Genomic DNA, 27892 nt, shown 5'->3' with positions numbered 1-27892 from the left:
AAGACTGGAGTCCTGGGAATGGGCCTGAATAGGAGAATCAGTCTGCCTTGTCTTTCAAGTCAGCTATTCCTTCTTGCTTGCCCAGTGGCTCTATCCAGGTTCTGCGCACAGAGTCTGAGTTTAAAAAATGCTTCTGTCACTCAAGGTTGAGATACTACAGAAAGCCAGTCATTTTCTGATTAGTAGTGGGAGGAATCCTTTTTTAATCTAGTCCTTCACCTAACAGAGGACCTCAGATACAGTGGAGAGTTTTGGATTTTGGGCCTCCACATGAATAAAAAGTTGAACCACGTCAAGAGGCTACTTTTCATAACCCAGAGATACAAAAACCAAAGGTGCAGACAGAAAAAATAGTTTGCAGCAAATTTACCTGATGACTCAAACTGGAGTGCGGTTACTTGTATTTTTGCTCTGAGAGACTCCTATTCAAGAGTGTCCTTTCGTGAATGTTTGGTTTCTGAAATGTTATAAACATTGCTATGGAGTATTAAGCTATGTCCTTCTATTGATAAAGGAAAAATGTATGTATAAAAGCATGATGAACATTCACGTAGCTTTAGTTTCACAGTGTTGGTTGCCCTACAATAAAAAGTTGCGATTTGTCTTGTTTTTACTTTTTCCCTGTCTGTCAGTTTTGTTACATAAAATGTCCAAAACTAAAAGCCTTTGATAAATCAGCTTATTAAATACCAGATCACAGGGTGGGGCGGAGCTGAGGGGGAATGTGTATAGACCTCATATTTAGTTTCTGTGGGACATGACTGGTTTTTAAAAAAGGTTTACATTAACTTTTTAAACATAAGTGCTATTTCCTAAATAAATTATGTGCTGAAATTGAATGTGTGATTACCTCAAAATCATGCTGATCACAAATAAAGTGATTTGGGTGACAGTTTAATCCCAGTAGGTTGAGCCAACGGTTCTGAAAATGCAAGGAAAACGTGGCTCAGCACAGCTAAAACTGCTCAGCTGACTCCTCCTTAGATAAGATTCTCTTTTCATATTTTTTGTGACCAGACTCTTACAAAAATGGGAAGCTAGTGAAAGTTGGGGAAATTGGTTATTTTGGGAAGCTAGGAGAATGTGTGATCTAGGGCTTAGAGCAGAAGCCTGGGAACTTAAATTCATGACACTTCCTTACAGTGACTTCATGGTGTCTGATCTTGGGCAAGTCATTCTGACATCATAATCTTGGGGCGAGAAGTCTTCTCTGTAAGTAACAAACAGAATGCTTTTTAAACTCACCATCTATGGAATCTGGTCAATGTCTCCATGTCACTTTTTTTTTTTTATATTTATCATAACAGCTAATTGATTACTCAAAGCTACTGGCAGACAATCTATGTTATCCCCTATCTTTCCCTGCACCCCACCCTCCCTTAGTGTCTAGGCTGGCTATTCCTTTCATCCAGTGTGTGTTTAGGCTTTAAGGTCTTCAGGGGTGGTGGTGGTGGTGATGATGGTTGTTTTTAAATACTGAGACAATAGCACTTTTCTGGCTACTGAGAATTTTATTCCAAATGGTCCACTAATTGGGGTCCTAAGCTGTTGAGCATCACCTATTAAGGAAATATTTTAAAATAAATATGGGCTCTGTCATAAATATAAAGGGAAGGCTAACAACCTTCCTGTATACAGTACTATAAAATCCCTCCTGGGTAGGGGGAGACAATCTTTTTACCTGTAAAGGGTTAAGAAGCTGAGGTAACCTAGCTGGCACCTGACCAAAAGGACCAGTAAGGGGACAAGATACTTTCAAATCAGGGTGGAGGGAGGGAAGGCTTTGTTTTGTCTGTCCTGTGTGCTTGCTGAAGACAGATCAAGAAAGCAAGCAATCCAATTCCATTAGGATTAGTAAGTACTAGCAAGGCAATACATTAGCTTACTTTTATTTTGGCTTGTGATTTTTCTCTGTGCTGAGAGGGAGGTATATTCCTGGTGTGTTTTGTTTTGTAACTTCAAAGTTTTGCCCAGAGGGAAATCCTCTGAATTTTGAATCTAACTGCTCTGTAAGATTATCTTCCATTCTAATTTTACAGAGGTGCTTCTTTCTTTTTACTTTTCTTTCTAATAAAGTTCTGGTTTTTTGTATGTGGTTTTTTTTTTTAATCTGATTGAGGTTTTTATTAGTGGTCTAAAAAAACCCGAGGGTGGTTTGTGCTCATCTTGTTTATTCTCAAGCCTCCCCAGGAAAGGGGGTGTAAGGCTTGGGGGAATATTAAGGGAAAGTGGGAACTCCAAGTAGTCCTTTCCCAGAGTTTTGTCTAATCACTCGGTGGTGGCAGCGTTACCTAATCCAAGGTACAAGGGAAAATTTGTGCCTTGGAGTTTTTAACCTAAGCTGCTAGAAATAAGCTTAGGGGGTCTTTCATACGGTCCCCATGTCTGTACTCTAGAGTTCAGAGGGGGGAGGGAACTCTGACAGGCTCTGAGGGTTGTATGTTAGGCATCAGCTATGTATTTATGAATTAATCCAAAACCATTCCCAAACAAGTCCTTAGACCTTCTGCCTTTGGTTAAGATGATATAGTTTACATCAGAACATCATTTTAAAAGTGGGTTTGATTATTTTTTGGAATCAGGTTAGTTTGTGCTGCTTCTCCCATGAGCAGTACTGAGAACTCTGCAGAGTGCCTGGTTTGCAGTAGCTGAAGTTTGCATGGATTTTGCCTTTTGGAGAAGGAAACCCTGATGCCACCCGCTGTTTCTAAACTGCTGCTAACATCTATCATGCTCTGTAATAATGCTCATCTGAGCCATATACTGGCAGAGCATGGGAGCTCTGAACTGTTGTGTACAGTTAACCCACCTAAAGACACAGTAAATGTGGCAAGATCTAGTTCACTTGTGTTGTGTGTGGAACTAGGATATTTTGGCCAATTGCCCTTGTTTAAAATGGTGAATATACTTTTGAGTGAGGTTAGCCTGCGATTGTGCTCTGGGTTTACAATCCACCCCCTCCTTTCTCAATCTCATTTCTATTGGTACTTCTTGGTAAAACGTCCTATAGCATGTGCTTGGACTGCTAACACCTCAGCCATGGAATCTTGCAGCTCTGTACTAGAGAGAAGACAATGAGATAATTGGACTGAAATAGCTTCAAAATAACACCAAGACGTGGCAGCAGTGGCCAAGAATGAAGGAAACAGGAGCATCACCACAGGCCATCTTCTCCCTTGTCTTATCCCAGTATCAGCTTGGAGGTTTGATAGGCAAAATTAAGAACAAATAAGTCAAATTAATGCAATGATCCAAAAACAGCAGCAAAATGCTTTTAAAGAGGATTGAAGTGTCAGGCAACAGCCTGGATTAGAAAGACCTTTTGGCTGGCTTTATTCCATAATTGTCCATTACTGGGACTTTATACCTTCCTCTAAAATACTTGCATCTGGCCCCAGTTGGAGACAGAATAGTGGATGAGGTTGACCACTGATCTGATTTCAGGTATCAATCCTTCTGTTTCCAGGCTAGGGATGATAGGGCATGTCTTATGGGAGGTAGGAGGGAGCGATTAAAAAAATTCTACCATCAATTGCAAATGCCCAGGAACAGCACAGTGTAATTTCTAACATTTGCCTCACTGGGGTCTGTGAAGACTAGAGCTCTATATAATAATCTTATCTAAACTGCTGAAGTATTCACTAGGACAGGAATCTTTTCTTGCTCCTACAAGAATGGTCTGAGCCAGCAGGTGCCCTGCACCTGGAGACTGGTATAGACACATTATGGAGAAATTGGTAAAAGTATGAGAATAGGTCTCAAGAAAACACAGGCATGACATTTTATATGTTCACTAATGTCCTTAGGCATATTTCCATATGCTTTAAAAACTTGTCAATTTTCACCTCTAGTAGAGAGGCAAATAACTCCATTTCACTGATGAGTAAGGCCAAAATTGAGTGGAGACTGCTAGCAGCAGAATCAGTGCAGTTCTGCTGCAGAAAAGGTGTTTGTGTGTGGGGATTTGTGCATGCACACCCATGGAATTTGGTTATGCAAAAGGCCCCTATTTTGCATGTGATGGGGTTGTTCAGGTCCAGCTCAAATGATCATGTGCATAGATGGTCCTTTCTTCTTCCTCTCCCTTTTTGTAGGTGGTGGGAAGGGCCCATAGTTGTTAGCCTGAAGTAGGCTGTGAAAAGCAGCTTTGAAGCTGCTTTGTGGCTCAGAAAAGATTCCTTCCCTCAGCACCTACTCAGTTAGGCTGGCTAGGAGCTGTAATTTAGCTGAAGTGAGTTCAATGTCTCATAAAATGCTGTGATGGATCTAGGACTAGAATCAAAGGCTGGGATTTTCAGAAGTTTCCAAGTGATTTATGAGCACAAGTCCTATTGACTTTCAGTGGGGCTTGTGCTCCCAGCAGTGGCACTGCCCCCGAAGAATTTATTCTAGAAATGTTCCCTGTGAACATATTGCAGCCTTTGTGGTGTTCATGAACTATTCTATATACTCTTTCAAGAACAGTGCAGGGGAACCTCCCCTCCTCATCTTCCCTCCCCCTGCAGCCTGGGGGGAAAACTGCAGCAAGGAGCCAGGCAAGTAGGAGCAGAAACAACCAAAGAAGGGACCTTTGCCCATTGAAAGGATTTTCTACAGTTTTGATAGGGCTCTCTCAGCCCTTTCCTGATTGGTTGGCTGCTCCAAATCCTCTCCCTCACACATCCATTTAGATTGTAAGCTCATTAGGGCAGGGGCACTTTACTCTGTGTCTATACAGGGTCTAGCACAATGGGGTCCCATTCTTGTCTGATTTTTGGGCACCTCTGTAATAAACATAGCAGATGCTTTTGAAAATCTCACCCCTAGTCTCTGCTAGTTATGTGTTTTAGCTACACCACCTTCCTTCTGCCACCAATATATTTTTTTTTATTTCCAGATCTCCTCATGGCCATCTGTATGAGGCATCAAGTTTTCACAGATGTCGTCTTGTCCCTAGAACTTGGTTAATAATCATCAGTGAGCTGAAATTAATCCTTGTACATGAGGAAGCCAATACTTACCTTCTGCAGATCCTTAAAATGCCACCAGGTGCGTCAAGATTAATAGCCTGAGTTCTGCAGGAGATTAATACCCTGGATATGAAATAAAACTGAATAAATTAAATGAGCAGAAACCTCAATAAGCAGAGACTTGGATAGGTGTCATCTGTGCTGTTTAGCTTTTCTTCTTCCTTCCTCTCTGACTTGCACTGTTGACTGGAGATGGGAGGCAGCAGCTAAAGCCAGTGGCTGAACTGCCTTCCCTAAAATGCAGCACAGTTCTTTTCATGTTTAGATATGCACAAAGGAGATTTCAATGGAAAAAAATACCTCTATGGTGTGCTATACCCATCTCCTAGCTCAGAGGTTCTCAAATTGTGGTCCCTGGACCACCAGTGGTCCACGAGCTCCGTTCAGGTGGTCCATGGATAGTTCCCTGTATGGTGCGTGCTTGGGCAGCCACACAAGAGAATGAAGGGCCACTCACCTAATTAGTGGAGCCCTGCAGGCGTGGCTCCACTAATTAGGTGCCCGGACCCTGGAGAAGCAGCACATATAAGGTGAGGTGGTGGCCGGGGGGGGGCAGTGAAAAGAGGGATACAGGAGATAGGGTGGGGGGAATTTGGGACATCCAGGGCTGCAGCAGCCAGAGAAAGAGGTGACTTTTCCCAGCTCCAGGGCTGCGGCTGCCAGGGAGAAATGGCCCTCCTTCCCAGCCTTCAGCTTAGGGACTGCTGCGGTGGGGGAGAGACCCCTCCTCCTTCCCAGCCCCAGCCCCAGCTCAGGGGCTGCCGCGGCGGGGGAAGAGAGGGCACATTCATCACATTAGAAAGGTAATACTATTGATATTAAAATATGAGTTGTGTGCTTTTATCTGTAGAGGAAAAAAAGTTAATTATTAAGGGTTTTTAATATGGTGCCTTTTATTCAAAGTGCTTTACAACAGTTAGCTAACGGTACAAACAACATTTGGAAAGATCATTAAGTGGTTCACCAAGACCCTCAGCAATGTTCAAGTGGTCTATGGGAAAAAAGTTTGAGAACCACTATCACGGTATCCCCCTGCCACCCACCCCCCATCTGAACTCTGAGGTATAGATGTGGGGACCGACATGAAAGACCCCCTAAGCTTATCTTCTACCAGCTTAGGTTAAAACTCTTCCAAAGCACAGTCTGCCTTGGACAGGTATTGCTGCCACCACCAAATGATTTTCACAAAGTCAGGGAAGTGTCACTTGGAAACCCTATCCCCCCAAGCTTCTTCACCCCCAAGGCTCCACCCCCTCCTTGGTCCTGCCCCTCCTCTCCACTCCCCAGCCCATTTTGTCACCCAGTCTTGTGTGAGCCTTTGGTAACTCTTCACACTCTTCTTTGTACTTAATTATCTTGAATAATTTTGTAGTTGTCTGCAAATGTTGCCACCTTGTTTATCCCATTTTCCCAGATCATTATGAATATGTTGAACAGTAGAGGTCCTGTACAACTCTGTGGGGAGGGACAGTTATTTCCCTCTCGCCACTGTGAAAACTATCCATTTATTCAGACCCTTTGCTTCCTGGCTTTTAACTGACCCTGACCTCCATTTTGAGAAACAGTGTTCTTCCCTTTGAAATTGGTATAGTATAGGGTAAAAGGACACATAAGACCAGATGTCAGGGTCTAAGACATGTTTTTCACAGCTATGAATTTGATAAGGCCCTAGCTGTAGTTGTATTTCAGGTATAGGGGCCAGTACATCAGCAAAACTCTTGGTGCTGTTGCTTGGCTCCTGTCTGCTGGGCCGAGCCAGCCCGCTCAACCGCATCATCACAGAGGCTCTTTCCTGGTGCTGTGCGCAGTGCCCTTGCTGTGCAGTAGCAGCGTGGGGCTGCACACGCACGCAGGAGCAGATACAGGCGGGCCCACGGCCGGAACCAGTGTTTCCCTTAACAGGGCAGCTCCTGGCGCGTCGGGCTTCGCTGATAGGGGCAGAGGCTGCTCCGGCCCGCTGCTAGCGCGAGAACCCCCGGGGGCTGGGCCATGGTCAGGGCTGGTGCAAGGATATTTTGCGCCCTAGGCGAAACTTCCATCTTGCGCCCCACCCCCCAAAAAATCACATACATTATACACAATACACGGTCACGAAATTGTGCCCCAGACCTTTTTTTTCTAATCTGCCATGAGGCTGCATCAACTGTAAATGAAAAAAAAATGAAATTTTATTCCTATCAGTCCTTTTTCTTGTTCACTATTAAAAGTAAAGGATAGAGAATGCATGTCACTTACTATAATTAACTATTTGAATTTCATCAACTGTTTGATGTAAATATTGATTAAGAGATCAAGATGACTTTCAAGCTTAAGCCTGAGTATTCAAGCCTTGTTAGGTTTATGTTGCAACCATTACACTAAACAAAAGCACAGATGTAGGCAGATCTTATCCTACTGGTGTAACAACAACTGCTCTGGATAGGATCAAAAAGTTGTTCCATATTAGGGGTTGTCAAGTTTCTCAGAGGCATTGTGGTCCAGGTTTGTTTTAAAGAAATAGACCCCTATCCTGCAATCACTTATGCAGGAGGTATCTGTTAAGATGTTTTGCCTTGTTCTACTTTACCTCACTTGAGATAGGTGCAATTCAAGCATCTGACAAAATAATAGGAGAGCAACCTTCCAAGTTAGTAAGGAAAACATCTGGCTAGTACAACCTAAGATCCCACTATTGTGCTGCTCTGCTAGAAAGAATGATAAAAGATTGAAGTTCACAGAAGGTACAACTCCAAGGTGCTCCGAGCTGTCCAGCTAATCCTTGAATGTTACATTGTAAGAATTCACATGCAAATCCCATTTGCTTGATTCGAAAGAGGAGAGGCCATCAATGGGAGAGGCCTGGAAGCTCTAGAGATATTAATAGTTCATGTCTGTTCCAGTATTTAGTATCAAATCAGGGCTTTACCTGTCAGCAAACAACCACCACACCCTCTTATTTCTCAGCATCGTGCATGTTGTGGCTAGATGGTGATCCTGAGTCACTTGTTACCTTACACAAGAGAAACCTACATTTTAAAGAATTATTTCAAATGGGACAATAAAACAGGAGTAACAAACTTTCTGCTTTTCTGAGGTAATAGCCCCAGAAGTTCTTTATTATTTAACCGCGGCCGCCCTGCGTGCTAACTGGGCCGCTGGCCCATAAGACCCGCTCCGCCCGCCGCCACCTGCGAGGAAGCTGATTGGTCCGGGCTGCTCCGGCACGGAAGGGGGAGGAGCATCGTGGGACGCATCTGCTGCTCGCCACCCCCGAGCCCTGTTAGCAGATCACGAACTCGAGAAAGACGCATGCGCATTTATCCTCTTCTCTGCTGAGAATGACGGGCGGCCTACGCTGCGTCCCGCCTGACGTATCCTGCGTCATTTCCGGTTCCGACAGGCGCCCCCCCCGAAAAAAGTGAAACTGCTGCGCCCCTTTTTTTCACCATGGCAATTGGTGGATCCGCCTCTTCCGGCCTGAGGGAGGGTAGGGGCCGCCTGTTCCGGTGCCGGGTAGGGGAGTAACATGGTGAGTTGCCCCCGGCGAGGGGAAGTAGGAGACGGGGCTTGCGGCCGCCCCGGGCTGGGGTCCGGCCGCCTGCGCGCTCGGGGTCCGGGCGCGCGGGGCTGGCGCTCCCAGGCTCCGAATTCAAATCTCCTCGGCCCCCCATGAGCCCCTGGCCCGGGAGACGTGGCGGCTGGGGCCCTGGAGCGCGCACGCTGAGAGCTGCCTGGCCCCGCTCCGCCGGCTCGCGATCGTCAGAGCCCCTCAGTGCTGGACCCGCCGTCGGCAGCTGCGACACTGGTGCCTGCCCTTGGCTGTGCTGCCGGGGCCGTGAAAAGGGCCGGTACCAGCTGTACCGCTAGCGCCTGAGGGGGTCTGCGCTGCATGGCACAGCCGTGGTGTAGGTACTCGTTACAGCCCGGGAAGGGGCGACACGGGTCGCAGCTCTGAGCGGTATAACTAGGTTGATCTAAGTTTTAAGTGAAGACCAGGCCTGTCGCATTGAATGAACCGGGGTCTGCATGCGCAGCCTTGCTAAACATAAGCAGACTAAGTGATTGCTTAGGGCGCCAAGCAGCCCTGTTAATTATTAGTGTGTGTGGAGGGCCTCCCCCAAATATTCCTGCTTAGAGCCCCCCAGTGGGCTAGCACTGGCATTGTGCATGCACTGGAAGCCATCAGTGGGTGGCCTGCTGAGGCATGGCAAAGCCAGCCCTGGTGCATTACTGGAAGGGGGATGGCAAAGGAAGGAGCATATGAAAGGAATGTAACTGGTGGGGAAGAGGGGTGGTGGTGGTGGTGGTGGGGCTGCCTAGGCCCCTGCTGTGATCCAATGTTAATAGTTTGTCAGGGACTTATAAATAATATTGTGGGTTTGTCATGGATTCCGTGACTTCTGCAGCCGCTGATGCTGGGGCATCCTCTGGCCATAGCATTGTCCCCATCCCTCCTCTCCTCAGCAGCAGAATTTGGGTATGGGAGGAGGTTGGGGCATATGATGGGGTGAGGTGGACTCTGGGTGGCACTTACTTAGGGGGCTCCCCAGAAGTTACGACACCCCCCTCGCTAGGTGGAGAGGTGGCGAGGCAGCTCTGCATGTTGCCTGTGCCCAGAGTGCTGGCTTCGCAGCTCCCATTGGCTGGGAACTGTGGCCAGTGAGAGTTGCGGGGGTGGTGCCCGCAGGCGGAGGCAGCCATGCCTCTGCCTAGCAGCTGAGCAAGGGGAATGTTGCTGCTTCTAGGGAGCCCCCCAGATAAGCGCTGCCCAGAGCCTGCCTCACCCCATTGCATGTCCGTACCCCCTCCCACACCCAAACTCTGCTGCTGCTGAAGGGGGAGATGTGGAGCCAGGTAGGGAGCCTGCCGGTCCTGCCAACTCCCCACCCCCTGCATCAAGGGTCCTGGGCCATGTGCCCCCCACCCCCAAGTTTTAGTCAGGTATATATATTAAAGGTCATGGACAAGTCATGGGCTGTGAGCTTTTGTTTACTGTTCGTGACCTGTCCATGATTTTTACTAAAAATACCTGTGACTAAAACGTACCGTACTTATAAGTTATTTAAGTTGTTACTGATAAGCTGTTTATTCTGCAGCTGGACAACTTGCCAATGAATCTGGTTTTTGCTACAGTTATGCTTCACACTCCAAGCGTTTATTAAGTATATAATGTCAAACATTTTAAAGAGTGTTATTTAGATTCAGTGTCAAGCACTCAAGAGTTAGGCAACTGTGATAGTGTTTCCTATACAGCCTGAATTCTGCCCTCGTATATCAGTGTCCTACACTGAATGAGGAAAGAAAAATGTGACAGTTTTTTTATTAAATGATCATAATTCATATGGACAAAGGAGGTAAGTTAGGGTTGTATGGGCAATAGAGAATCTGGCATTGCCTAACTTTTCAGTGCTTGACTTTGAAATTTGAGTAGCATTGTTTTAATGTAGTTTTGTGTATGTGACTTTATAGGTTTTTTTAAAGAGAGAAGATAAATTCTCTAATGTACAGCTCTAACTCCCTCATCATGCATCATCAATTAGGCTTGAATCCTCAGCGTTCAGTGTTGATGCACAGATTTCCGCCATTTGAGCTGCAGAACTAACTATGCCAGCTGCAGAAAAAGAAATCTGTTAAAACTGAGGGAGGATGGTGGTTATCATCACATGCTGGATCTGGATGAGTAGTCAAGGGAGAAGGAGAGGGAACCTAGCTCCTCTTCTCCTTCCCCACTCCAGCTACTTCTCCAGTAGCTTCCAGGCATTCCTGGTGTATGGTGGTGAGGTGGGCCAAAGTCTTTAAAATGTTCAAGTTCAGCTATTTTGGCAGCGTGCCAGAATTTTCCTGAGAAAAATCAGTGACAGAGGGGAAATAGTCCTTCAAGTAGGTGTCTGTGTGTATCCTACTCTAGCTACACTTTTACATTACGGGTGGATGATTAGACTGTTTGAATTGCAGTGTCTGTTGGGCTAATCTGTACTGTGCATGCCCCCTGCACCTAAGAGCATAAAGGGCAAAGTATCTGCAAATGACCTTCAGTGCCGTTACTGCCTATGGCAGGGAGACAAAACAAGTAGTGTCTGCCTGCTACCTAGTACTACAATCTGTTCCTTGTAGTCAGTTAATTCCCATCTAGTTCCCTCTCTTGTTTATTTTATTGATGCAAAAATAAATATAAGATTTTGCCTCAGTGCTTTGTACCCCTTTCTTGACTTAAAATGCCTGATTGAAGGCCCTTGGGCTTCACCCAGGCCCATCCTGTGACACTCATTCCATGTATGCAAGGCCATAGTTGTTGCTTTTTTTGTCTCAATGAGAGCCGTGTGCCAGGCTGCTGCTCAGTATAACATTCCTTTATGATCAGGACAAGAAAATCAGGGGTATTTGCCTGAAACTATTTGTACCAAAGGGATTTAAATCAACCTCAGTGTCTCTGCCAGATAATGCTGGTGACCACTAGCTACTGGCATCAGAGCTAACAAAAGAAACATTAACAGCACTATCTGATCTAATGTTAGAGGACTTAATGTCCCTAGCACCTCACTTTGAAATGATGATGCTGTATTTGGCATTGGTATGTACCTCTGTCCTCACAATGTTGACATGGCCTCAAAGATGTGTTGCATTTGGAGGAAGCCTAGTTGTCTTCTCCATCACTGGAACATGGCTTCTTTTCACTTTGTAGCAGGGAAATTTTTCCTCTGTTCATACACATCAGGAGAAGGCCTCTCTACAAACCAAGGTCCACTCACTTCAGCGCCCTGACTCATCTGCCTCAGACATGGCAATAGCCAAGTCACCAAAACCAGTTTCATCTCTGCAGTGCTCCACCTTGACCATACTGGGCATACTCAAGACCTCCATTTACTCAAGACAGCACCCAGGATTCTGTCTCCCTCTTACCATTCAAGAAAACGCAGAAGGTCATGCTGTCCTGCATCAATGTCCAGGCCTCTGTCTGGAGGCAGAGAGGAACAAGAACAGCTTTCGGAGGTGGAACAGGCAGGTCTTGAGCCTCCTGAACCATACTCTTCATCTCCTGCCAGAAAACCTATCATTATCTTCCAGTCAGATGGTCTTTGGCTCCTGTATCAGCTTCAGATGATTATAAACCCTTCCAGAGTTGTTCTTTCATATAGGTAATACCCTTGAGATAAAGACCTTAATGATTGAAGGAAAAAGCTCACAAGCTTTTTGATAGAGCACATTTTTCTGCTCCTGCCAGACATGCATTACAAGAAGTCTTAGAACCAAAACTCTATGGTGTGCACCAGCAACACTGCCTCCAACTGCTAAAGGAACAGAAAAATATCAGGTACTTCTAAAGGGGTTTGAATTGTAGTACCCCACTCCCCCAACCCTAGGTTTATTAATGATTTCTGCAATCTGCAATCCAAGGTCCCTCCTAAATACAAAGACCCAAAGAGATTAGATCTCTTTGGAAGAAAGACTTGTAGAAAAGCCATTATTGCTTAAATTTGCTAGTGGTGAAGTGATCTCTATGAAGCCATGGATGCTTCAGACATGGCAGGTAGGTCGATGGCCACTGTGGTAATCATACACAGAACATTGTGACTACAGGTCTCTGGCATTCGTAGGGAGATGCAGAATACAATTGAGGACTTGTCCTTTGCAGGTACTGACTCATTCAACACACAGTCCAGTGAGATGTTATAGTCCCCAGAGGACTCCAGGGCCACAGTTCACAAACTGGACATCTGCACCTTTGGGTCAGATTTCAAGCCCTTTAGATACCAATGGCAAATTAAACAGGAGGCATCCAGCTACACTTAACAAGGGTCTTCTGAGTACTCACCTACCAAGAAATCAAGATTATTTCAAAGGAAGCCATCATCCTTTGTTGTTGTTCATTCTGTATCTGTTTCTTGGCAGTTGGTTGACACAAGAATTAAGCCAACATCAGAGGAACTATCCCCAAACCTTGTCTTCAGATGCCAGTTTTCTTTCTTCCATCAGGTTTGGACTAGAGCAACAACTGACAGATGGGTGCTGGAAGTTGTCTCCTATAGATATCCCATCCAGTTTCAGTCCTTACTTCTTCCCCAGACCTTTCCCAATCTGTGTTTTAGAGCCCTTTCTCATAAAAGTTAGCTAAAAGTGGCTTCCCCGCTTCACCTCGTACAAGAGTTCTTAAACTGGGGGTCATGACCCCTTAGGGTCTCAATGTGGTTACATAGGGGTCGCAAGCTGCCCCATTAAATTAAATTACCCCTTCCCCATTTTTAATTTATACGGGGGGGGGGTCACACTCGGGCTACTTGTGTGAAAGGGGTCACCAATGCAAAAAGGTTGAAAACTATTGACCTAGAAGTTGTAGAGGAGTTATATGTGGAGTACAAGGGAAGAGGCTTCTACGCCTGATATTTCTTTATTCTGAAGATGAATGGGATTCTTTGTCCTGTTCTAGACCTGACAAAACTGTACAAATGTATACATTTTGTCAAATTTAGGATAGTAACATTTGCGTCCATCCTTCCTTTTCATATTGCTCAAGGCTGGTTTGTGGCTGTTGACCTCCAAGACATGCATTTGCCTATTCCAATCCATCTGGCCCTCAGAAAGTATCTGTGGTACACAGTAGGACCCAGTCATTACTAGTAGGTGGTGCAACTGTTTGCTCTCTCCACATCACCAAGAGTTTTCACTGTGGTGGCAGCTCACTTGAGACAAGGCATTTGTGTCTACCTATATCTAGATGATGGGTTGATCAAAGGTAGATCTCATCAGTAAGTTGCCACAGCATTGAAATGTCCTTCACCTGTTCAAGCAACTGGGTCTTATAATTTTTCATAATTCACCATATCTCATACAAGACTTATTAGGAACCTTAACTGAATCCAAACTGGAGAATACACAGCATCCTGAGGAGAGATTTTGCTCTTCAAATGACCCTCACCAATATCAAAATGAATCCATCAACTACAGTAAGAACTTGCCTTAGATGTCTAGGTCCCATGTCAGCTCGCCCATAACCACACTTCACCTATGTCCATTACAAAGTTGATCAAGATCAGTGTATCACCTCCAAGAGGCGTCAAATGAGGGTATGTGAGTTGTGGTCCCAGCTCATATGCTGTCATTGCACTGGTGGTCAGACCCCAACAATTTGCACAAGGGAGCACCTCTCTTCACACCACCTTCTATAAAGATGATGAACGCTGATTCATCAGAGACACAGATGCACACCCTGGACTATCCCCACATAGTGCCAAAAGGACTTGACTCTATATATAAATATTATAGAATTTGAGTGATCAGATTAGTTTGCATAGCATTCCAATTTGTTCTACAGCATTCCACCATGACCCTCTACTTATATGTTCACCTCGTTTACAAAACTTAAATTTTGTACAAAGCATACTGTGTAAGATATCATTTGAAAACTCATGATTTGCTGATCATAATTGTCCTGGTAAAATGTCTGGCAACACTGTATGTAAAGAGATGATTCTATTGTATAAAATTATGAAGAAATGTCCCAACAGGTTCTGGAGGGCAGTCAGAAACAAATTCCCCAGGGACAAAAGGTTAGCCAGTGCCTCAGCCAGGTGTCAACTAGATCAGTGGACCACCACCCTAAGTGGCTACTCTTTGGTAGGAGAGAGAGTGTGGGCAAAAAAAAAAAAAAAAAAAAAAAAAAAAATCTACATTTTGACAAAGAAGCAGCCTAAGGTTCCTGGCCACACAGCTGTCTCCTGAACATCAGCTGGAGATGATTCTTGCGCAAAAGAAAGGGCTCTAAGATGAGAGGGCAGAAGTCGCAAATCATATTTCCCTTGCACTTTGCAAGATTCAGCCAGTAAGACTGCTGGAACATGGGATGAGAGAGACCTTTGCTTGGTATTCACTTAGCCTGTTAAGTTAGTTGTGTTTTACCATTTATTTCCTTGTAACCAATTCTGACTTGTATGCCTCATTACTTGGAGTTACTTAAAATCTATCTTTCTGTAGTTAATACATTTGTTTTATCTAAACCAGTGTGTTTTGATTGAAGTGTTTGGGAAACTCTGTTTGGGATAACAAGATTTGAGTAAATCATTGTCTATTAATTAAATGACAGACTTTATATGAGCTTATATTGTCTAGGAGGGTTCTGGACAGTACACCTCTACCCCGATATAACGCAACCTGATATAACACGAATTCGGATATAACACAGTAAAGCAGCTCTCCGGGGGGTGGGGCTGTGTGCTCCAGTGGATCAAAGCAAGTTTGATATAACGCGGTTTCACCTATAATGTAATAAGATGTTTTTGGCTCCCAAGGACAGTGTTATATCGGGGTAGAGCTGTACAAGATGTACGTTTCTGGGGGAAAGTCTGGGACTGGAATTTGCTGGTGTCTCCTTGCAGTGTAATTCATGAGTGACTGGCTATAGCACTCATACAGTGTAGTTGGGAGTGATTTACATGCTGGAGGCTGACAGAGCGAGCCAGGAGTGGTTGCTTTCACAGTGAAGCAGTGTAAAAGGCACTTCAGTTTGGAGAATTGAGGGGACGTAGTTGTCCACCAGTCCAGACTGAGTAATGTCACATCCACTATGCAGATTTTCACATTCAACACATCTACAATGAATTGTGTAACAAGCAAGGAGATGCCAGGAGGCAGTCAAGTTATATACGTAGTGCCAACAACACAGGATTACTCCAGTAGCTCTCCATCTTAGCACACAATCCATCAGAAACCGTGAATGGTCTCTGAAGAATTCTATCACCACAATATTTCACCAGTGAGGAAATCCCATTACAGATTTGTTTGCCACCAACGCTAAATCTTGTGCCCCAGGGAGTCATGCACCTGGGATCCTTGCAGGACAGGGTATCTTTTTCATATGGGATCAGGGTCTCATATATGCATTTTTACAAATTCCTCTGATAGCCAGGGTGATATGGCATATTAGGTGGGATGCAGCCACACTGATCATCCTGATTGTTCCGTATTAGCAGAGACAGTTCTGGTTAACATGATCTCAGAATGTCTACTCAGCTTCGGAAGGCACTTCCAGACAGTCTAGACATAATAGCATAGAACCAAATAGTTCATCCAGACCTGAGATTTCTGCTTCTGACAGCCTGGATGTTGACTGATTGTGTGGTATGACTGTTCATTATTGCTTCAAAACATTCAACTACAGGGCAGAAAGCTCTCCACAAGGAAAACATACTGTATATACTCATTTATAAGCTGAATTTTTTTTTTTAGTAAAAAAGGGAAGCACCAGAGAAGGGGGTCGGCTTATGAACGGGTATAGAGAGGGAGAGGTGGGACACAGCCCCTCCCCTTAACAGAGGGAACAAAGAGGGGCAGCAGAGTCAGAAGGGAAGAGGTGGGGGCCCCATCTTCCAAAGCAGCTGCAGTTCTGGGGCTGGCAGGCTGTGGCCACTTGACCCGGCCCGCCGGAGCAGGCTGCGGCCGTGCCGCCCAGCCTGCCGGAGCTGCTCCAGCCAGGTCAGAGGTGCCCTCCCCAGATAACATGGGAAGGGATGGGATGGGGAGAGTGGGGCGGGGTCCTGGGCTAAGGGTGGGGTCATGTGGGGGGTGGTTACAGGGGTTACTCCCCTGACTCCCAGCTTGTCCCCCACCCCACCCCACCCCCCAAAAGGAAAAAAAAAATTCTACACTAGTTGCAGTCCCGGCCTGTCCGGGTAAGCAGCTGGTGCACCGGGACATTTTGTTTACTTAGGTTTGCCTCCGTACCTGCGGATGCTCGAGGTAAACAAACCGTCTTGGCCCACCAGCAGCTTATCCTGATGGCCCGGGAGCCAAAGTTTGCTGACCCCTGAATTACAGGATCGGCTTATGAACGGGTTATAAAATTTTTCCATTTTTACTTATCCATCTTTGGGGGGGTTGGCTTATAAATGAACCGGCTTATGATCGATTTTCAGTTTGGGCAGCCTATTGTATCTATGACCCATTGAAGACCCCCTATACCTAAAATTACTGATTACACTTAGGGTTGGCAGAATTTTATATTCATATTTTTATAATTTCAGTGGGTAATATCAATTTTGCACAGTTGTGCAAAATTATGGAGTTTAAGTGCTTTTTTTCTATTTTTATCAGTGGAAATTTTCACAGTTGTAGGAAGTTTGGAGTGAAGTGCTAAGACAATGAGGGACGGTTTAGCTAGCAAGTTGAGAGAATATTTTCTTCATTTGGATTAGTTCATTCAAAGTTGATAAATTGATTAGGAATTGAAAAAGTAAGAGCTTTTTTTCCCTCTCTCTTCCAGTCTATTAATTAATAACCAATTGGAAAGGGATGAGATCTGTGAATTCTAATAACTTGAAGGGCATGGGACCATATTTTCAAGGCAAGCTAGGCACCTAACCTGCTTATTGAAATCCCACTAGGCATCGATCTACGTCGTTAGGCACCTAAAGACCTTTGGAAATGTGACCCATGATGACCAGAAACAATCCATCACTTTACTAATGACAGTTAATTCCTTTATTTAATAAATCAGTTTTAAATGAAAAACATACTTAAACTCTTTTTTCTTATAGTTTTAACTAAAAACAATTATAAATGCTGTTTTTGTATGTTTTAAAATGAATTTGAATTCTAATTTCCATTCAAATGCTGCTTGACACAAATCCAGAATAAAACATTTTCTAGTAAATAAGATCTGAGTTAGTCACCATTTTGTAATATAATACAAGTGTAAAAATTAAGAATCTGAATAAATGTATGTGAAGCTGTATAATTCCTTAAATATATAGTGTGTCCTCCATGCTAGCATAAAGATATTTGGTTGTATATCAATGTTTTACTGGGTTAGAAAAATAACTAAACCACAAATGCAAACAAGAATAAACTCAGTGATTTAAACCAAGATTTCCTATGTGCTGATTTAAATCACGTTTAAAACTGCTTGTATAAATGACTTTGATTTAAATCAGCCCACTGTGCTGAGCAGGATAGAAAAGATTACAAGGAAAACAAATTGGGGAAGGGTTGACAGGAGCTCAGTGATTTTGCTGCTTGCTCCTTTGACAATAGTGACATCTCCCTAACCTTACTCATTATTATCGATGATGTTGCTTCTTTGATGAGGATTATGAAGATGGTCAACATTTACCAGAAAGCAGTGTATATTCAGTTGATTACAAAAGAGCTACAGTAGTTCCTAGGAATAAAAATAAGGGAACATAAGAATGCTTTGAACAAGAAGAAAACTGATTTTCCTTTTTCTTTTCCCTTTTTCTTTAAAAAGGGGACAATACATCTATTCCGCAAATCACAAAGAACAATAGCTAGCAAGTTAACACAGGAATTTAGGTTGGTAGCAGCTGATCGAAGGGTAAGTTAATTTTTAAAATGGATTACAAAGGTAATTCAATTGTGATTATGCCTAAATGATTAGTATATTAACTTTTCAGGTAAATGTCTTTTTACCCTTTCCTAGCTATGCTTTCAAAAGTAGTTAAGTAGACATTTTAATTTATATTTTAAGTTAAACATTCATCTGGGTTCATGGCCTTGTACTTAAGTGTTGAAATAATCACAGAACTTGAAAAATAGCCGAAAATATATCTGAAGAATGGTAGGAGAACAATTTAAGAATTAGTGAAGTACATATTGTTTTATAGCTAGCCTAAATAGTAGCAATCTGCTTTACTCCACTATTAGCATTGTTTTCACTGAGTTTATTGTAAATTTAATTACTTTCTAATTTATGTAGTGTCCATTGCCATTGATTCTGAGTGCCTCACGTTTAATTTTATATCAAATATGTGATGATCATAGAGCCTTATGGAACAGATAAAACATAATTGGCAGTTAAAGGCTCTGTCCAACTCCCATTTCTTTAAGGTAGAACTGAATTAGGACCTCTGTCCTGAAAAAAACATAGTCACAAAATCTATATACCTGCTGTTTATTTTGATGAAGATTATAACGAAAAATCATGTGATGCTTGATTTATAATGAAACAGAATTAAACGCTCTTGGTGAGTGAAATTTTGCAAGGCTGCTTTGAATTGTTTAATTAAAGTAGGGGCTAAATCCTGGATTTTTTACGCAGACAAAATTTCCAATGTAGTGAGGGAAAGGAGTTTTGCATTTGTGAAGAGTGCTGGATTTGACCCCTATTACTTTTTTTTTAAATTTATTTATTTTATTTTAAAAATGCTTAAAATTTAGGGTCTGTTCTCCCCTGTCTCTGTCCCATGAACGTTCAGTGAGAATGGTTTTCCCCCACCCTACTGCTATCCGTATCGGCAGTACTCAGTTTACAAGTAAAAATGCTCTTACTGATTGCCAGACCTGCAAACTCAAGCTGGGTTGTTTCTTATGCATTATCACTAGGAGTAAACATTCTGTAGGCTAAATTAGGTCCATATTTACACCTGTGCAACCCTACAGTCTTCAGTTCCAGTTCCAAGTGACACTAGTGCAACCGATTGGCTACAAAGGAAATAGGTGAAAAGGAACTTCTTAAACAATGTACATGAAGGAATAGCTACCAGCTCTCTCTTAGCTCTGTTGTTTCTCCACAATTAATAGGAGTAAAGCTATAATATATTTTTATCATTAAGGAAGCAGGTGTGTACTTTACACAGATCTGCAAGTAAAAAGGTGGCATTTTTACGTAGTAAATTTTCAGAGTAGAATTGTATTTTAAGACTGATGTTACGTGATGCATGTGCCATGATGCTGTTGAAAATGAGTTGTCAAGTTCCCCATAAAGTTAGCAAAGCGAGGTGAGGGTGTTTTAATAGTTTATTTCAAAATAAACCTTTTTTGGAGGGAAACCACTACATGTGTAATGAAGTATTGCAGATTTTTTTAATTAAGCCTGGCATATTTTATCATATTTTGTCTTTTAAGCCAAATGGTTACTCATGTAATTACTCTTATTAACAGTCCTGGAAGATCTTGCTGTTTGGTGCAATTAATTTAATATGCACCGGTTTCCTGCTTATGTGGTGCAGCTCTACTAACAGTATAGGTATGTTCTGTTCTTGTAGCTAAATAATTATCTGTTGTTGAATTTTAATTTATTGCAAGACCAGCATAATAAATGAGCAGGGCCCTGAGTATAATGGAATTAGACAGCTGTGCAACTGGCCTCATAGTTTATCCATTTTCAAGCTACTGCATAATCAGTTTAGGAGAACACCCTTTCTGCAAGGCTTAGGAACTGCACGTGGCCAGTGAATTCTTCAAGGTACTCACTGTTCCCACAACTGCTTCTGATGCTGCGTTCCCTGCCAGTCCTTCTCTCAGAGCTTCCTTCATGCAGAGGTTAGAATCTTAGCACTAGTCCTTCAAACCTTTACTCAAGTCAGTAGTCCGATTGACTTCAATGGAGACCCTCCCATCCAATTGTGATGTAGTGGCAGTGGTGTCTCCTAAATCCATGAGTATTCTACCCTGTATTCCCCAGCCAGCCCTACAATGTGTGTCCTGGTTTTGCATATAATACTCAAGACGTTCTGATGTATCTGCAATGCAGATACAGTGCCTGTATTTTCACTATGTGGTGCAGTTCTAATCTTATTTCAGTTTGAAAAAATTATCAAAACATTGCTCTAGTTCCTATCTTAGCTAAACCAGTTCACCCATCCCTTTATTGTAATACATACACAGGCACTGTTACTATTGGGATGGAAACCTTAACTGAGAATTTTTCCATGTTTAAATTTCCAACCTTAACTATTCATGATTGGATGCTCATCAATGACTAAGTACATCAGTATTTTACATGGCTTCACAGAACTAGTCTTGTGTTAAGCAACTTGTTTTTAAATGAAATATTGGAGTAGTTAATACATATGAATTACAGACAGAAAAATACAAAAACCGTTTTAAGATGTACATCTTCATACTCTGAGAAGTTTTGTTTTCACAAAGAGAATTTGTGTAGATAGAAGAAGATAATAGCTGTGTCAGAGAGACATTGAGAAACACACTTTTTGAAGGCAAAATCAAATACAGTGTTTTCTTTGTTGCTTATAATGTAAAGTGTATTAAGTGTTTAAAATGTTTTCACAGCTTTAACTGCCTATACTTACCTGACCATCTTTAATCTTTTCAGGTACGTTTTTTAAATCTAATCCTACAAATTATCAATACTTGTAAGAATATTCTTTTTTACTAAATTTGAAATAGGGTAAAAATAGCACGAATAAATATTGTGTTCCAACTACAGAGTTATTCATGACTTTTCATAAGTACATGCAAGAGCTGACTAGTTGGTTTAACGATGTTTTAGATTAAGTGTATATAAGATTGTGCGACAAAGAGGACATAAACTTAGAAGAAAACAGTGACTCATATCACAGCTCTGATAAGAACAATTAAAAAAGTCAACTATATTTAGATTTCTGTACACAGCTGCCTGACATTGTTATAACAAAGTAAATTGAAAACAAAATCCACACTGTGTGCCAAACTAGTATCCCTTTAATTGGTTGACTCAGAAAATTTTACTACCACCAGTTCCACAAGTATCATTTGTAAAATTTGTTTTAGATTTAGGGTGGGGGAAGGGATTTTTAGTTTTACTTCGGTTTTAAGGGCCAGATGTTACACATTGACTTCAACAAGACTGCTAGTGTTTGTAAACTTAAGCATGTGTAAGCATTGTAGACTCTTGACCGTATTTACTGATTTCTGATCTCTATTCCTGAAGAATGGGTATTAAATCTATAGTTCATTTTCTCACTAGGAATAATTCATATCAGTTCAGTTCATTAAAAGAAAAACTGATCACTCTTAAAAATATATATTTATATATTGGTGATGATCTAAGATTACTAAAAGTTGAAGTCTGCTGGAAAATGTCTTTGAGAGACTAACAATATCTTGTATTGTATTGTCGTGAACAAACCTTATGAAAATAAGAAACTTTATTGAATTAGGATTAATACTTTTGGGGTACATTGTATTAAAACTTCAATTGTGTATGGGCTATTATGGCATTGTATTACTCCTGGGGGAATTCTGTGCCAAAACTTTAAAAATTCGGTGCACAATATTTTAAAATTCTGCATATTTTATTGGTCAAAATAACCCAATATAATCATGTTAGTTTCAATTATTTTGGTAATTTATTTCAAAATGCCTGTCAGCAAGTATGTCTGGAAGATTCTCCCAGGAGTAGAGAGTTAAAGAAACCATTACAACAACCCAGTTCCTGTTTCTTTGTTATGGTTTTGTCGGGTGCTTCCATCTGGGTGTGTCACACGTGCCAGCTGGGCATATCTTGGGGGGGGGAACTCTCTACCACCAGTCTTTTAGTAGATTCTTGTTTATTTGCCCTGCCCAGTTTGGTGGTGCTGGAGGGGGCATTTGTGGGGTGCTGGAGGGGTCTGTGTGTAGGACGGAGTATTTGGGGGAGTGTCAGAGGAGGGGATTTGGGGGATGCTGGAAGGAGCTGCATGGAGCTTCTCCCCCCTAGCCCAGATGCCTGCATCTCCTACCCTAGAGCCCAGCTGCAGGCTACGTTCTGTGCAGCTTCATTACTGTCTCACCAGGCAGAGACTATCCATACCTGCTGATAGGGAGTGGGTGCATAATTTAAAGTTTCATCTATTCCAGGAACAGCTCAAGTGACATGCATCCCTCCGCCCCCTCCCTCCTCGAGCAGATCCCCCTTTGACCCTCAGTCTCCCCTCCTGGAAAGCAGCAGCCCCTCCCTGCAGCTCGTAGCTATTGTTCCTGCCTTTTTCCATGAGGCACAGCTTGCCATCTCTGGAAGCTGCTGTGCAAAGAGGCCTGGCTACACCATGTGAGTGAGCAGGGCCAGCAAACCCTCTTGTGCAGGCACACTGCAAGTTGGGGGAGCCAGGCTCTGCTGGGTCCAGCGTCCCTAGTGGTGACCAGCAGCTATGCAGCACCAAATTTTGGAAGGAAAAAATGTAATTCTGCTTATAACATTAATTCTGCACAAATACTGCATTATGCAGTGGCACAGAATTTTCTCAGGAGTAATTGTATGTAGTACCTCCTTTAGTAGGGTGGGGGAATGCTAATGTACTTCCTTCTTTATGTTTCTTTAATGTTTTTCTCTGTAATGCTTTTTTCCTTAAGAATGAAATAGGCTTGCATAGAAAGAACTATGTGATACTTATAACTTTAGCAATTATACCTGCTCAGCATCTCTGAAGAGAAAGCAAGCAGGTATCCTTAGGCAATCTTTTTGTACTGGGAATGACCCATTGAATAACTGTGCAGCCTGGAAATACCCTGGTCAGAAGGGAGAGAGATGCTGGTCTACACCCAAGGGAGGTGATGGCCAGAGGAGCTGGAACCCTGAGGGTAGGTGCCCTTGCTGGACCAGTGCAGTGGAAAATACAGATGCAGTTGCCCTGAACTGCAACAGTTTCATTTAAGGAATTTGGAATTAGTACATAAATCACTCAGAATCTTTGGTGAAGTGAGCAAAGCTATGAACTTTGGTAGAAAAATTTAGTTGTACTTCTCTTGTAATTTAAGGTAGATAGAAAAAAGAAAGCTTTGTGTACTGTTTTCTTATGAGACTGCAGTAGAAGGTTTTATATTTTTATTTAGCTTTTGTGAAGTAGCATAATTATAAGCTTATGCCCTTCCATTAATGTAGATACTGTTTTGTATCAGACAGCATACAGTACTGAAATTTTTACCATAATTATATTTTTTCCACTTTCGAACAGACAAAAACCCACAAACTTTTTGCTAATATGAAGAAAACATTTGAACAAATGTGCATGACATTTGTTGGTACTGCCATCTAAAAGTTTCAGAAAAGGGCAACAAAAATGATTAGAACAGCTTCCGTATGAGGAGAGACTAATAAGACTGGGACTTTTCAGATTGGAAAAGAGGCGATGAAGGGGAGATATGATAGAGGTTTATAAAATCATGAGTGGTATAGAGAAAGTAAATAAGGAAGTGTTATTTACTCCTTCTTCTCATAATACAAGAACAAGGGACCACCAAAGGAAATTAATAGCAGATTTGAAACAAACACAAGAAAGTATTTTTTCATGCAATGCACTGTCAACCTATGGAACTCCTTGCCAGAGGGTGTTGTGAAGGTCAGTACTATAATGGGGTTCAAAAGGGAGCTAGATAGATTCATGGAAGATAGGTCCATCAATGACTATTAGACAGGATGGACAGGAATGGTGTCCCTAGCCTCTGTTTGCCAGAACCTGGGATTGGGTGACAGGGCATGGATCACTTGATGATAACCTGTCTGTTCATTCCCTTTGTGGCATCCGCCATTGGCCACTGTCAGAGGACAGGATACTGGGCTTGATGGACCTTTGCTTTGACCCAGTATGGCTGTTCTTATGTTCTTAAAAGGATTGGCTTCTTCAGGACTCTGGAACAGTTACACTGTGCCTGCTCACTATTTATAGAGTGACAAGAGTGTACTAACTTTCTTCATTCAGAATTAAACTTTTCTAAGTTAGTGTACTGTTGATCTAACTTCCAGTTCTCAAGCCATGCACTTTTGGATATTGAACTCCTTTACAGACTTTTTAGCAATGAGCCATTGGGTGCCATGAGAGTCATTGGACATGGTTGGTCCCAGTAAATCAAACTGATATGGATTGTTTTTCCATTAGTAGCAGTAACTACTGTCCATCATACAGTTGGTCTTAGACTCAAGACAATCGGTAATACCAATGCTTAAGTCATGAGGAAGACAGGCCATTGAGATTATGCCACCATCTTTGGCCTTACAGCCTAGAGGCTTTAAATTATTTCCATTTAACAAAATGTTAAAAAATCTTAACTTCACCCTATTTAAAAGCATGTAACTTTATTAGAAAGGAATACAAGTAAAGCAAATGGATTAAAGGAGAAACCTCAGTGCAGCAAAAGAACAATAGAAAACCTTTGCTTATCAACTTCTATTTGCATGTTTCTCTGTTGCCCTCTAGTTCATCTTCAAAAGTATTTTTAGGGCACAGAGAGACTAAACTTTAGCTTCTTTTTCTTATAGGAACTTCAGTGGAAAAATATATTGCATTTGGAGTTGTGATAACCTTATTGTAGTCTGAATGATGCTGGGTATTGGGGAAGGTTGATGGTACCCCTTGTAAGTACAGTACACCCTTTGATCTTTTATGTCATGAGGTTATTGCTGATATAAGGGATTGCATTGACTGCAGCTCCATTATAACTCATTAGCTGTCCTCATAAAACATACACCAGTGGTCTGGTCCACAGTCCAAATGCAAACAGAACTTCCACTAAATTCTAGAAAATCCTCGCTAGCCTAAAAATTGCCGGACTGGGTCCAAACAGTAATTGAAGTCTTACGGAAACGTTCAGATTAAGGGTGTATTCTGAAAGTTAATATCTATTTAATCTATAAACTATTTAGTTTGTAATAGTTGATTATCCTAATATCAGCCTCCTCCTTTTTTATTTTAGTTTGATAACATGCCTAATAAGCTACTGGGTAATGATGAAGAAGCCCAGCCCAGCCTATTCATTTGGGTAAGCACTAATAATTAAGGCCCTACTTAACTTGCGATATTGCAGAACTTGCAGATTCTGCAATATTAGGCTTCCACTGCAATTTAGACAGCAGGAGCCCTGCTGTGCGTGGGGCTGATAGTGGGAGCCCTGACTGCCTCAGAGCTGAGAGCGGGAGCGCAAGTCCTTGCTCTCAGCCCCAGACTTCTGCTCTGACCCCCGGATGGCTGTTGACAGCTGGAGCCCCCTGCTATGACCCCCGGGCAGCTGCTGACAGTAGAAGATTGCAGAGAAGTAATAATGGACTTTATTTTTGTGGCAACTCAAGCCACAATTTTTTTGATAATCCTGCAGTTCAAGTAGGGCCTTACTAATGATACAGTACTAATTATTTAATGTGCCATGAAATGTATGTGCAAGTATATTAGCTGGGTTTCTAGAAAGTTCCCATTTATAAAAATCTGTATGTGTGTATGCATGTTAAAATGTCTTCATAATCAGTGAGAATTTTTTACTCCATTCCCATTAACTTATTGCACTGTATTTGTTCAATAATGTATAGTTTGCCCATTGTTGTGGTTCATAGGCACGTTGATTATCAAATAAACATCCATAGTATCTCATAAATCAAGGAGACACAGGTATTGAGAATCTAAAGAAATAAGTCCTAGGATAGGGATGGAGAGAGAGGTAAATTGCTTAATTCTATGGTGAGGGTTGTAGTGAGAATGGCCTCTGGCTCTCCAGTCAGTTAACTATCCATGTTATATGGATTGTTGGCCTAAAGGAACTTGAAAATAATTACTCCTCCCTAAAATTTCAGATTCATTTCTATCTGCCCCACTGGAAGGAGTTAGAGTGGAAGGTCTCCTGCTTACTCCCCACAGACCAAAATGAAAACCCTATTAATATATTGTCCAGTATTCTTAACTTATTTCTCAAATTTCAGGTTTGAGAGATTTGAAGTACTAGCAGTATTTGCTTCCACAGTTCTGGCACAACTTGGAGCTCTTTTCATACTAAAAGAAAGGTAGGAATGTGTACTGTTTCCATTATGATTTACATCTGACATTCTAACATGAGAAGATACTCCACTCCAGATTGAGTAAAGCTCATACATTTTTAAAGTACACCTCTACCACGATATAATGCAACCCAATATAACACAAATAGGAATATAACGCGGTAAAGCAGTGCTCTGGTGGGGCAGGGCTGTGCACTCTGGTGGATCAAAGCAAGTTTGGTATAATGCGTTTTCACCGATAACATGGTAAGATTTTTTGGCTCCCGAGGACAGCGTTATATCGGGGTAGAAGTGTATTGTACAAGAAGGATAGTCATTAGGAAAAGCTCCAGATTTCTGAAAGACAGAATCATTTCACAGCAAGAGGTAATGTTATACAGTATTAGCTTATGTTGCTGATTTGTACTGTTTACGTGGACTATAGGAAAATTGTAAATGTGATTAAAGGAAAAACTTAAATGGTCCTACTAAATGCATATTCCAGGTACTCTATTAAGGACTTAATAAGCAAGTCAGTACATTTTACCATATAGTTTGATCACTGAGATTAATGAAGCAATGCTGAAAATACATAATTTTGTGCAGTTATTTAACTTCAGTATTTTCAAGTGTTTATCTGTTAAGTAGCACCATATTTATGATCTAAAGCACGTTTATAATAGAAGTTGTAGTTTAATTTATGGGTTTGTCTATTTTTTTTATTTTAAGCTCCTATTTTATCAATCATCCAAATTTGCTCCATATTGATACTTGACCTACAAACAGTTAGTTCCAGGTACAAAATTTATTTTAGTCTATTCTTTGCAGTTTATTTTTGATTAATAAATTAAGCACATCAGAGAGAAATAATAGTTTATTAGTTTCAGGTGCTTCGCTTTAAAACTGTTTTTTTAGAAGCCATAAATATGATTTTTTACATCTGTAAATTGCCTCTAGTGCATGCACACCAACTGTTTTGTTTTCTTTTAAATGCCTACTGCTATATTAACGACCTAACAGTGCCATTGATCTTGTGAATCATTGGCACCATGCCATGGATTGATCTTTGATAAAGAGGCAGTGTCAGAGCCATGTAAGGTCTCCAGATGTAACATTGAATTTGCTTTCCTTTCTAAATTTACATGTTGAGAGCGTCTTCAGAATGGCAGCTAAGCACCTTACAAAATCATCCCCTCTTTATAAGGGTATGGTATTTCCAGTTCAGGTTTAGTTTCTTTCTACTCAAACATGTTTTAAAATAGTGTCACCTTTTCATTCATTTGATGTGGAAGAGGGACCCTTTAATCGTCTTTTTGGCAGGATTAGATTTTTAGACTACTCTTAATAGCCAGATGCCCAGCATAGCCTTGAGTTTCTCCTGTGATGGCAGTTGCACCTCATCCGAGATAGTATGCTCTCTTGCCTTACTTGTATATTACTGTTTTCTAATACTTATCCC

The 27892-nt window shown here is 42.0% G+C and overlaps 1 protein-coding gene and 1 long non-coding RNA gene across 8 annotated transcripts in view; one reads left to right on the top strand and one right to left on the bottom strand.

Moving 5' to 3' along the window:
- Positions 1-321: 321 nt before the first annotated feature.
- LOC127049564 (uncharacterized) lies at positions 322-8261 on the bottom strand. 2 transcript variants are annotated; one of them, XR_007774004.1, is made up of 3 exons: positions 8177-8261; positions 5001-5072; positions 322-457 (listed from the first exon to the last, which is right to left on the bottom strand). It is a non-coding gene; the product is annotated as an uncharacterized LOC127049564 (long non-coding RNA). The 2 variants fall into 2 exon arrangements; XR_007774005.1 differs by lacking the exon at positions 8177-8261 and adding an exon at positions 851-922 and having other exon boundaries at positions 5001-5554.
- A 191-nt stretch (positions 8262-8452) lies between these two features.
- SLC30A6 (solute carrier family 30 member 6) overlaps positions 8453-27892 on the top strand; it is a 31741-nt gene continuing 12301 nt past the window's right edge. For 2 of the 6 annotated variants that reach the window (XM_050950306.1, XM_050950305.1), the window contains exons 1-6: positions 8453-8517; positions 18226-18312; positions 19878-19962; positions 21009-21051; positions 25386-25451; positions 26380-26460. In XM_050950306.1, coding sequence (XP_050806263.1) covers positions 8515-8517; positions 18226-18312; positions 19878-19962; positions 21009-21051; positions 25386-25451; positions 26380-26460 — 365 coding nt within the window. In that variant the 5' untranslated portion in view covers positions 8453-8514. Of the gene's footprint in view, positions 8518-8606; positions 8894-18225; positions 18313-19877; positions 19963-21008; positions 21052-22322; positions 23277-24951; positions 25048-25385; positions 25452-26379; positions 26461-27892 lie in introns of those variants that run through there. The other 4 variants (XM_050950307.1, XM_050950308.1, XM_050950309.1 and 1 more) reach the window with 4 other exon arrangements.

Source organism: Gopherus flavomarginatus, chromosome 4 (genome assembly GCF_025201925.1).
Source record: "Gopherus flavomarginatus isolate rGopFla2 chromosome 4, rGopFla2.mat.asm, whole genome shotgun sequence".
NCBI classification, from domain to species: domain Eukaryota; kingdom Metazoa; phylum Chordata; order Testudines; family Testudinidae; genus Gopherus; species Gopherus flavomarginatus.
This window is presented reverse-complemented; position numbering and strand designations above follow the sequence as displayed.